Raw genomic sequence first — 11,246 nt, 5'->3', positions numbered from 1 at the left:
TTACAAAATTGAAACAAAATATTGTCAACTTTTCTTTATGTATTTTGATGCACCAGTACATAGTATGCACAGTTACATCCCAATTTGGCACAGTGCATTATTTCTGACAGTTTTATCACATAAAAACAGAAAAAAGCTATATCACTGATCTTACAGTGTGCTTCGCTGGGTGAGCTTCCTGGTTGAAGCTTGCTCTGTCCCCCACTATGATGTCACACCAATGAAGTGATGTGACTTTGATCATGTGGTTTCTCTGCAAAGGTTTAGTAACAATAGTTTTGACTTTCTCTTGTCAGACCAATAAATAAACGCGTCAGGATTAAGCTGTCCCAGTTTATATGATTTCCCACTCTTTCTGAATTGACCCTATGTAACAACGTTCCAGAAATAAACTATTGGGAGTTTAACTAAATTAACTAAATTAAGTTAATGTATCCCTAGAGGGGGAAATGCTACCAGCATAATCCAGGCATTGACATAATGTTTTATATTAGGCTACTGACTGAGTACTATGGAAAGAAAGAACTGTTTGTTCTGTCTAAACGCCTTCCCAACTTGAGCTCTCGTTTCCAAGCACGAGCACCTATACACTGCGCTTCAGAAAACCTGCCTGCCTCATCCAAACAATGGATGGGGGTAGTTTTATCACCACTACAGAAAACACTCGATTACACAACTGCTGTTGCGATTCATCTACCTTTTTATAGGTAGGCCTACACGTGGGGGAATTATATGTACTTTAATCGCGGGACAAGCGCGCCAGAGCGGTGCGTCAATTGCGACGGTACACTACTATCGAGTTGCAGTGCGTGATTGACAGCGGCAGCTGAATGCAGAATCTTCTCATGGGACCTGGGCGGCTATGGTGGTGCGCCTGCCTGATCTGGACCGGGGCAATGTGAAGAGCTCACATACTTTTAGAAATTAGATGACAGCACAACTCTCTTCCTCCGGCAGCTGCTGTCATTCGGAAGAGAACTGTCACGGGCAGTCGCCTTCGGTTAGAAGACGCACATGAGAAGAGGAAATTAGCCTATAGATTTCATCAAGAGGAGGTTGCTAATCTGCTTAATCATTGGCAAGTGGTCCCGCGGAGAATAGTAGGCTATGGGAGCACTATGTTGTCCCGAAAAGGACTGATCCCGGACGACTACTTGCTGACCCGCTTGGCTGAGGATGTCCAGCACCCTATATTCAAGGCGAAAGCGCGGAAGGCTCGGTTCGTTGCCAAAAACGGAACCTGTAATGTGGCCCACACGAACATTCGCGAACAAGGACGGTTCCTACTGGATGTTTTCACCACTTTAGTGGATCTAAAATGGCTTCACACACTTATAATTTTCACCATGTCGTTTCTGTGCAGCTGGCTGCTGTTTGCGATGGTGTGGTGGCTCATTGCCTTTGCGCACGGCGACCTGGAACAAAAAGGTGACGACTTTGTCCCTTGCGTAACGGACATCCACTCCTTCTCCTCTGCTTTCCTTTTCTCCATAGAGGTGCAGGTGACCATTGGGTTCGGTGGACGTATGGTCACAGAGGAATGCTTGTCTGCCATAGTGGTCCTTATCATTCAGAACATCGTGGGCTTGTTGATTAACGCCATCATGCTGGGGTGCATCTTTATGAAGACGGCACAGGCGAATCGGCGCGCCGAGACGCTGATCTTCAGCAAGCATTCTGTCATTTCCATCCGAAATAACAAGCTTTGCTTCATGATTCGTTTAGGGGACCTGAGGAAGAGCATGATCATCAGCGCCACCGTGCGGATGCAAGTGGTAAGGCGCAGCACCACTCCGGAGGGCGAGGTGGTCCCCCTGGACCAGATAGACATTCACATGGACAACCCCGTAGGGACCAACGGTATTTTCCTGGTGGCCCCCCTTATCATATGTCACATTATCAACAAAGACAGCCCGCTCTATGAGCTGTCCCCAGCGGAGTTACAAAATAATGACATCGAGGTGATAGTGGTGCTGGAGGGGGTGGTGGAGACCACGGGGATAACCACCCAGGCCCGGACATCCTACCTGTCCGAGGAGATACTGTGGGGGCAGCGCTTTGTGCCCACTATATCCGAGGAAGAGGGCACGTACGCGGTAGACTACTCCAAATTCGGTAACACGGTTAGAGTACCGACACCCAGCTGCAGTGCCAAGAAGCTGGATGAGGACGGAGGCATCGCCAGGTTTAAACTGCACGAGCACGCCACCCTGCGGCCGTCCGCGAGAATGCGCATAAAGCGTCAAAGCACAATCAGCCCACTAGCCTAAATAGCCTACTTTTATAAAGCAGTGGATAGTGCCAATGCATTTTGTATATGAAAAGATTATTTTTTATTACCAATAACATTTTAATGTATCTTTTCGTAATATTACATAAATGCTTTGTTTATTATGTCCAATAATGTTCTTATTCTGGTCAATGGGACCCACAAGGTGTGCATGCGTGTTTTAGCCCAGTACACACCTTTTTTTTATTTCACCTTTATTTAACCAGGTAAGCCAGTTGAGAAAAAGTTCTCATTTACAACTGCGACCTGGCCAAGATAAAGCAACTACACCTACTTCAACCAAGGACTATATGATTAGATGAATCCAGTGTGTTAGTGCTGGGCTAGAACAAAATCCCGCACACCCTGTGGGTATTAAGCCAGGACCAGGATCAAGTATTGTAGCCTAATAGCCATGTGTCCCTATAGACTGCAATGTCAATGTACTATTTACCTGAAGCGTTAGGTGATTTTAGGGGCCTGAACGTCTTGCCGTTCTATCAATCCCAGAATATGCACGTATCAAATACCTTCTTACTCAGGGTGCTCAATGAAAACATATGCATGATGGAATGCAGTTTGATAGATTTATAACATTATACAAAGTTATGCAATTATCCAGTTTGAAGGCAGAGGCCAGCGTGTGTGTAGTAGACTGGTGCCCAACACACTCCTCCTGGAGATCTAGCCTCCTGCAGGCTTTCCATCTGACCCTGCATGAAAACCATAACAGTCACTGTGGCCCTCATGGACTTGACCAGTACTGATCTACATAATGATGCTCTTGTATGGTAAAAATGACTATGGTCTTTGATAGTTGTATGCAAAGCTTGACTTGGAAATAAAAAAGGAATACCTGTTGAAAAGCACTTGACATGTACTGTACAGTATGTGTGCGCATGGATGATATGCAGAAGAGAACTTCCTTGAAAGTGACCCGTTTTCCTCGTCAAGTTACTATGCATGCCACACATCTACTTAATCCTCATCATCATCATCATCATCATGTTGACAGAAGACAACATGAGACAGAGCGGCATTTATGTATTTTATTCGATTATAATCCGCAGAGTTTAAAATATTAAATTGCTTTTAACTTAGTTAATAATTAAAATACATAAAAATGAAAGCCAGAACTGAAGAACCCTGCACATTTTTTAAATTATAAATAGAAGTAGAACTATAAACCCTAATCCTCCTTGATAGAGGCTGTCTGACGGATTCCGCTCTCCACTCTGTAGTCAAGTTGAAGCAGACTGCATTTTTCTATACATGTGTAAGGATGCCATTATTTTTCATGAACTAGTTTCGTCTTTGATAATTTAAAAAAGTACATTTTAAAGGGAAAATAAAAACCAAACGTTAAGGGGCTGGGCTGGGGGGGGGGTATCGTCAAGAGACAGTGGGGGCTTGTTCTGCAATCCAGAACAGCAAACAGACCACCCCCACACTTATCCTTTCTCTCCTCCTTTCCTCCCTTCTTTCTGGGCGTGCAGACATAACCAATGTCTTTGTCCTTCTCCTGTGCTGCTGGAGGGGGCAGGGGGGCTGCCGCTGTATCGCACCCCAGCAAACAGCTCTTTTCCCTGGGGAAAAGGTCTCCACCACCCTCCCCTGTACCCAGATAATGGGAACCAGTCTGTCTTGTAGTAGCATGTCTGGTCAGATTCTAATATATCTAAAATACAATCTTTATATCTTCTTCTCCATCTCCCTGTTTGTGTGGCAGTGCCACCCTATGTCTATACTGCCCTCTATGGGTGGCCTCTGGGATGGAGCTGTTAAAGAGGGGTACATCAGGTGATACCTGACTAGAGTAATACGAGAATGACAACTGTAATATTTAAGGGACTGAGAGTCGTTTTGTGGACAGAGAGAATGAGCTAGAAAGAGAGAGGGAGGGAGAGAATAATAGAGAGTACTTCTCTCTGGCAGCAGTGACTTGTGTTCTCTCTGGTCCTGAGTAGGAAGCACTTGAATCATCCCCAGATTAACAACCCAAACAGTGATTGGCTAGTATCGCCCACCAGGCAGTAACATGGCTCCCTATAGGCCAGCGTAGTGACCTTCCCCCTTCAATCCTCCCACCACTAGGGGGAGCAAAGAGCCAATCCGATAACAGTCGCCTTTTCTCCACACAATGACAACACTACAATAGTATGTTCAAGCAAAGCAGAGCCACCATCCTGAACTATACTTTAGGCAGAGGACAGAGGGAGGAAAGGGCAAAAAGACACACTGTCCCAAATTAGAAAAATAAAACAAAAAATAAAACTGAATAGAACTTTTCCAACAGAAAATAATACAATAAAAGTAAAATAAAACATTACACATAGTTTGTTCCTAGTTTAAATTGCAGAGCAGATGGGAGGGATTTGCCCCTGGGAGGAACATGCTGACACCAATTCCTGTTGGAGTGACAACACTTCCCCCCCCCCCCAACCCCAAAAAACCCTCCCCCCTGGATCCTTCCGGCTGGCTGGCGTCATAGCGAAATATAAGGATAGTGGAAGGTCTCCAGGTCCTGCTGCTGAAGCCAGAGGTCTAGGAAGGGGACCAGGCGTTCTGTTTCCATCTCTCCCTCTACCATCTTCCTCCCGGGGCTGCTTGTCGCGGAAACCCCTGCTCATCTCTCCGTCACATGGTTGTGTGAAGAAGGGGAGGGGGCCGAGGTGGGGGAGGAAGGGGCGGCGGGCGCTGGGGGCGCGGGGGCGCAGAGGATTTCGGACAGGTCGTCCATGATACAGGTCTCCTTGGGGTCGACCAGGTTGAATTCCCTTACGAAAACAATGAAATGTGCATACAGTGTGTTCAAGTGGCCCTGTAGATCCAGGGCCACTGTCTCCTTAAAGTGCGCCCAGAAGAGGTGAGCCAGGACGTGGAACAGATACCTGCAGATCTTCTTTATCAACGCCTCAAACGCGTTGGGGAACTCTTTGCCTGCACGGAGAGAGAGAGGAGAGAAGAGGGGGAAGGAGAGAGAGAGGAGAGAAGAGGGGGAAAGAGCAATTTAGAAATCATTTGGTATGTTTTAATTGGTGCTAGCGTCGCCATTCTGATTTAAAGAAGCTACAATCACAATGCTAAGACAGCTATGAAGTGCCAAAAAACATTAAACACTTTACTACTTGAGACAGTAGAGGGCAGCAGTGGCACAGTTCACAAAGCCCCAGCTTCAGTTTGATGTCAGAACCAGAGAGGCTGCAGTGCTGCAGACTGACCACAGCGAGGCGCTGCAGATGTGGACCAGAGCTTAACTCACCATATTTCGTAGGAAAGATGTCCTCGTCTGTGACCAGCTTCTGCACCAGACTCATGACGAAGTCGACGTACTGAGGGGCAGTGCACTTAGTCTTCTTTCCCCTCTCGTCATACCAGTAGTATATTCTGGACACAAACAGAAAGACAGCGGGTTATTTTTCTACGCCATTCCACTATTTACATACATAATAATAATAATAATAATAATAGCCATTTAGCAGACGCTTTTATCCGAAGCGACTTACAGTCATGCATGCATACATTTTCCATATGGGTGGCCCCAGGAAATAAAAATGAACAAGATCTAGTCTATTATTACTTTGCCTAGTATGTTATTAAGTCATCTGATCTTGAAAAGGAACAACCTGAAAGAGCGAGGCAGCTTCCTTACACTGCATGGTGTGCTTTTCCAGAAACTGTAAATGGCTGAATCATTCACATCATTATGTTGAAAGGTGAAACACACAAACCCTATGTGACAGCCCCCACATTCACAGCATTTCCTCATCTAGAAACAAGACCAAAATTCCTTTGAAAGGTCATGAACAGTCAAAATCATGTATTACATGCCATCGGATGATATTTGGATGAAACCAGATCAAAGCATAGATGACCAAAGTATGTTGCTTCTACGTTGATAAAGTTTGATCATAAAGTTACTGGTCCCCTCCCCCATGTCAAACACTTGGATTCAGGAGGTGGGACTATTAAGGGGATCGGGTGTGACCGTCGGGACCTTTAACCCAACGTGATGAATGATTGAACTGTGTATGTGTGTATGCGTGTGAACCTGTCACAGGCCTCCAGCCCAGTGCAGGACCAGCCAACCCCACCACCTTCTAACATAGACATGTTTGCATATTTTCATTCCAGTGGACTTAAATGAACCCCATGCCCGTTTCATTTCCTGTTTGGGCCGAATTCCCTGCAGTCTCGGAGTGACACGATACTGATCCCCTGGTTGCGCGGTGCTCGCACTGACTGGTCAAACATTTCCGGAGAGGGGTGACCCAGTTAGACAATGGCTGTAACTGAAGGCAACCCCTCAGGGCTAGCCACGGTAGTCATGAGTTAGCAAGGTCAAATTGCAAGTCAGTGAAGTCACCAAACTAAGATAGCATGGCTAGCATGACACAGGCTACCAGGGAATACTGTACTGGCGCTAGCAGCGTGAGAGTGAAGCTAGCTGGGTATGAGAGCTAAAGGGGTCATAAACTGCACATCAGTATGGCCAGGCACCACATAACCAAATAAGAGAACTCACAGGGAAGGCCCATCTAGGAGTGAGCAAGGTCAAAGCTAGCACGGCTAAAGCAACAGGGAAACAGAGCTAACAGTGGTATAGCCATTAGCTAATGAGGCTAGCAGTGTATGGTAGCTGACAGGCTGACAAAACTAGAGGGGTTACCAATCTAGCACAGGCTCCAAATGAGCCGTAGAGCAGAGATGGCATGGTCTGTGGGATTTACCAAGGTCAAGCTACAAACAAGGCTAATTGCTTTTGAACAAAGGTCTGACTGAAACCCAAAGCAAGCTAGAAATTGTAGCAGTAGAGGTAAGTGAACTAGCGGAGTACGCCAAGCGTGCCTTAGCCGGCGTAGCAGAATCCCCATGAGCACAAGACGTTGAAAATACATATTTTTGGTTGAAAAGTTCAACCAATTTTGCAAACTGGGATAGTTGAGTTAGCAATAGCAGCATGGCGTGGTCTCGGTCTGGCAGGCAGTAGGGCAGACATTACAAATCCTGAGGAATGTAGAGCGTCCAGATAACTGACCCTGCAGGAGGACCCTACTGACCACAAGACAAGCACCAGGCCAGGGACTCCACACTGAGGAGAGTACAACAGGATAACACACACACACACACACACACACACACACACACACACACAGACAACCTTACAAAGACCAGCAAACATGCCAAAAAAGACAGACGTCATTAGCCCACAAAAAAAAACAAAAAAACACACCCACCCGTCCATTCACCCACCCACATAAAATGGGCATAAATGACTACCAAATGGGCCTGTTCCTATAGATCATGGAAAGTTTTCTCCTAAAATAGCGCGTTTTGCAGTGCCTGGGGTAGGAGCAATTGACTGGGACTTTGTTGTGGGGTGGGTGCGTGCCAGCCAGAGAGGCAGGAAAAGGGCGGGGTGCTGTAACTGTGGCACACCATTAGACTGACCGGCTGACTGACTAACAGACTGCACGTCTCCACAGCTGTTACAGCCTACGACTACAATCCTCCTTAGAAACACTGGGAGCATCCGGGTTCATGGGGTTTGCGTATTGGAATTGCATTTCATTACAATATTTAGGTCTGTGCCCGACCCCAAAAAAATGTGTGTCGACCAAGAGTCGTCTGTTCTTTCGACCAACAATTGGTCGACATTTTAAAACGTATTTTTTTTTCCATATACAGTGCATTCGGAAAGAATTCAGGCCCTTGACTTTTTCCACATTTTGTTACGTTACAGCCTAAAATGGATTCAATGATTTTTTCCTCATCAATCTACACACAATACCCCATCATGCAAAAACAGCTTGTTCTAAATTTTTACAAATGTATTAAAAATAAGAAACAGAATTACCTTATTTACGTAAGTATTCAGACCCTTTACTATAAGACTCGAAATTTAGCATCCTGTTTCCATTGATTAACCTTGATGTTTCTAAAACTTGGGAGTCCACATGTGGTAAATTCAATTGATTGGACATGATTTGGAAAGGCACACCCCTGTCTATATACAGTGAGAGAAAAAGGTATTTGATCCCCTGCTGATTTTGTACGTTTGCCCACTGACAAAGACATGATCAGTCTATAATTTTAATGGTAGGTTTATTTGAACAGTGAGAGACAGAATAACAACAACAAAAAAACAGAAAAAAGCATGTCAAAAATGTTATAAATTGATTTGCATTTTAATGAGGGAAATAAGTATTTGACCCCTCTGCAAAACATGACATAGTACTTGGTGGCAAAACCCTTGTTGGCAATCACAGAGGTCAGACGTTTCTTGTAGTTGGCCACCAGGTTTGCACACATCTCAGGAGGGATTTTGTCCCCCTCCTCTTTGCAGATCTTCTCCAAGTCATTAAGGTTTCGAGGCTGACATTCGGCAACTCGAACCTTCAGCTCCCTCCACAGATTTTCTATGGGATTAAGGTCTGGAGACTGGCTAGGCCACTCCAGGACCTTAATGTGCTTCTTCTTGAGCCACTCCTTTGTTGCCTTGGCCGTGTGTTTTGGGTCATTGTCATGCTGGAATACCCATCCACGACCCATTTTCAATGCCCTGGCTGAGGGAAGGAGGTTCTCACACAAGATTTGATGGTACATGGCCCCGTCCATCGTCCCTTTGATGCGGTGAAGTTGTCCTATCCCCTTAGCAGAAAAACACCCCCAAATCATAATGTTTCCACCTCCATGTTTGACGTGGGGATGGTGTTCTTGGGGTCATAGGCAGCATTCCTCCTCCTCCAAACACGGCCAGTTGAGTTGATGCCAAAGAGCTCCATTTTGGTCTCATCTGACCACAACACTTTCACCCAGTTCTCCTGTGAATCATTCAGATGTTCATTGGCAAACTTCAGACGGGCCTGTATATGTGCTTTCTTGAGCAGGGGGACCTTGCGGGCGCTGCAGGATTTCAGTCCTTCACGGCGTAGTGTGTTACCAATTGTTTTCTTGGTGACTATGGTCCCAGCTGCCTTGAGATCATTGACAAGATCCTTCCGTGTAGTTCTGGGATGATTCCTCACCGTTCTCATGATCATTGCAACTCCACGAGGTGAGATCTTGCATGGAGCCCCAGGCCGAGGGAGATTGACAGTTCTTTTGTGTTTCTTCCATTTGCAAATAATTGCACCAACTGTTGTCACCCTCTCACCAAGCTGCTTGGCGATGGTCTTGTAGCCCATTCCAGCCTTGTGTAGGTCTACAATCTTGTGCCTTACATCCTTGGAGAGCTCTTTGGTCTTGGCCATGGTGGAGAGTTTGGAATCTGATTGATTGATTGCTTCTGTGGACAGGTGTCTTTTATACAGGTAACAAGCTGAGATTAGGAGCACTCCCTTTAAGAGTGTGCTACTGATCTCAGCTCGTTACCTGTATAAAATACACCTGGGAGACAGAAATCTTTCTGATTGAGAGGGGGTCAAATACTTATTTCCCTCATTAAAATGCAAATCAATTTATAACATTTTTGACATGAGTTTTTCTGGATTTGTTTGTTGTTATTCTGTCTCTCACTGTTCAAATAAACCTACCATTACAATTATAGACTGATAACTTATTTGTCAGTGGGCAAACGTACAAAATCAGCAGGGAATCAAATACTTTTTTTCTTCACTGTAAAGGTCCCACAGTTGACAATACATGTCAGAGCAAAAACCAAGCCATGAGGTCGAAGGAATTGTCCGTAGAGGTCCGAGACAGGATTGTGTCGAGGCACAGATCTGGGCAAGGGTACCAAAAGATTTCTGCATCATTGAAGGTCCCCAAGAACACAGTGGCCTCCATCATTCTTAAATGGAAGAAGTTTGGAACCACCAAGACTCTTCCTAGAGCTGGCCGTCCGGCCAAAATGAGCAATCAGGGGAGAAGGGCCTTGGTCAGGGAGGTGACCAAGAAGCCGATGGTCATGCTAACAAAGCTACAGAATTCCTCTGTGGAGATGGGAGAACAGCATCATGCTGTGGGGATGTTTTTCAGCGGCAGGGACTGGGAGACTAGTCAGGATCGAGAGAAAGATGAACGGAGCAAAGTACAGAGAGATCCTTGATGAAAACCTTCTCCAGAGCGCTCAGGATCTCAGACTGGGGCGAAGGTTCACCTTCCAACAGGACAACGACCCTAAGCACACAGCCAAGACAACGCAGGAGTGGCTTCGGGACAAGAACCCAGCCAGAACCCGGACTTGAACACAATCGAACATCTGTGCAGCGACGCTCCCCATCCAACCTGAAAGAGCTTGAGAGGATCTGCAGAGAAGAATGGGAGAAACTCCCCAAATACTGGTGTGCCAAGCTTGTAGCGTCATACCCAAGAAGACTCGAGGCTGTAATCGCTGCCAAAGGTGCTTCAACAAAGTACTGAGTAAAGGGTCTGAATACTAATGTAAATTGGATATTTCTAAAAACCTGTTTTTGCTTTGTCACTATGGGGTATTGTTTGTAGATTGATGAGAGGAAAAAACAATTTAATCAATTTTAGAATAAGGCTATAACGTAACGTGGAAAAAGTGAAGCGGTCTGAATACTTTCCGAATGCACTGTTGTACCTACAACACTAATCTAGTGAGCACTATTGGAGTTCTGCCCAAGCAAGGCATTTGATTGGTTTGACGTGTTGCAAGGCCTCACCGATTTACACCGGGTCTCCACCAATATTTAGCTATTTTTCTGCCATGAACTTCCCCAGGCTTCCCGTTTTAGGGAAGCATGGTTCTCGACAAGGCCACCTGACAACAATTCTGTCACAGGCCTGTCATTCCTCAACGGCTTCTCTATTGTTTGCTTTCGCTCTGTCACTGTCATTTTTCACACACACACACACACACACACACACACACACACACACACACACACAGTGTGGTTTAGCCTAAATGTGGGGGACCTGGTTTTTCCAGCCCTAAGTATACACAGGCGAGAAGGGCCTCTTTCCCAAGACAAGGGCTCACACATGAAAACGGCACCCCGCCCTGACAGGG

General features: G+C 45.8%; 2 protein-coding genes across 12 annotated transcripts in view; one reads left to right on the top strand and one right to left on the bottom strand.

The window, feature by feature from the left end:
- Positions 1-2,747, top strand: LOC311135503 (ATP-sensitive inward rectifier potassium channel 11-like). The gene has a single exon (XM_084169500.1). The coding sequence runs from the start codon at positions 1,119-1,121 to the stop codon at positions 2,268-2,270; it is 1,152 nt and encodes a 383-aa protein (XP_084025626.1). The 5' UTR covers positions 1-1,118; the 3' UTR covers positions 2,271-2,747.
- Positions 2,748-2,842: 95 nt separating this feature from the next.
- Positions 2,843-11,246, bottom strand: part of LOC311135504 (MOB kinase activator 2-like) — a 99,094-nt gene continuing 90,690 nt past the window's right edge. For 9 of the 11 annotated variants that reach the window (XM_084169509.1, XM_084169508.1, XM_084169503.1 and 6 more), the window contains 2 exons: positions 5,532-5,656; positions 2,843-5,209 (listed from right to left, as the gene is read on the bottom strand). In XM_084169509.1, coding sequence (XP_084025635.1) covers positions 4,896-5,209; positions 5,532-5,656 — 439 coding nt within the window. In that variant the 3' untranslated portion in view covers positions 2,843-4,895. The remainder of the gene's footprint in view (positions 5,210-5,531; positions 5,657-11,246) is intronic. The other 2 variants (XR_014613774.1, XR_014613775.1) reach the window with 1 other exon arrangement.

This window comes from Coregonus lavaretus, assembly GCF_964263955.1.
Source record: "Coregonus lavaretus genome assembly, chromosome: 9".
Lineage (NCBI taxonomy): Eukaryota > Metazoa > Chordata > Actinopteri > Salmoniformes > Salmonidae > Coregonus > Coregonus lavaretus.
This window is presented reverse-complemented; position numbering and strand designations above follow the sequence as displayed.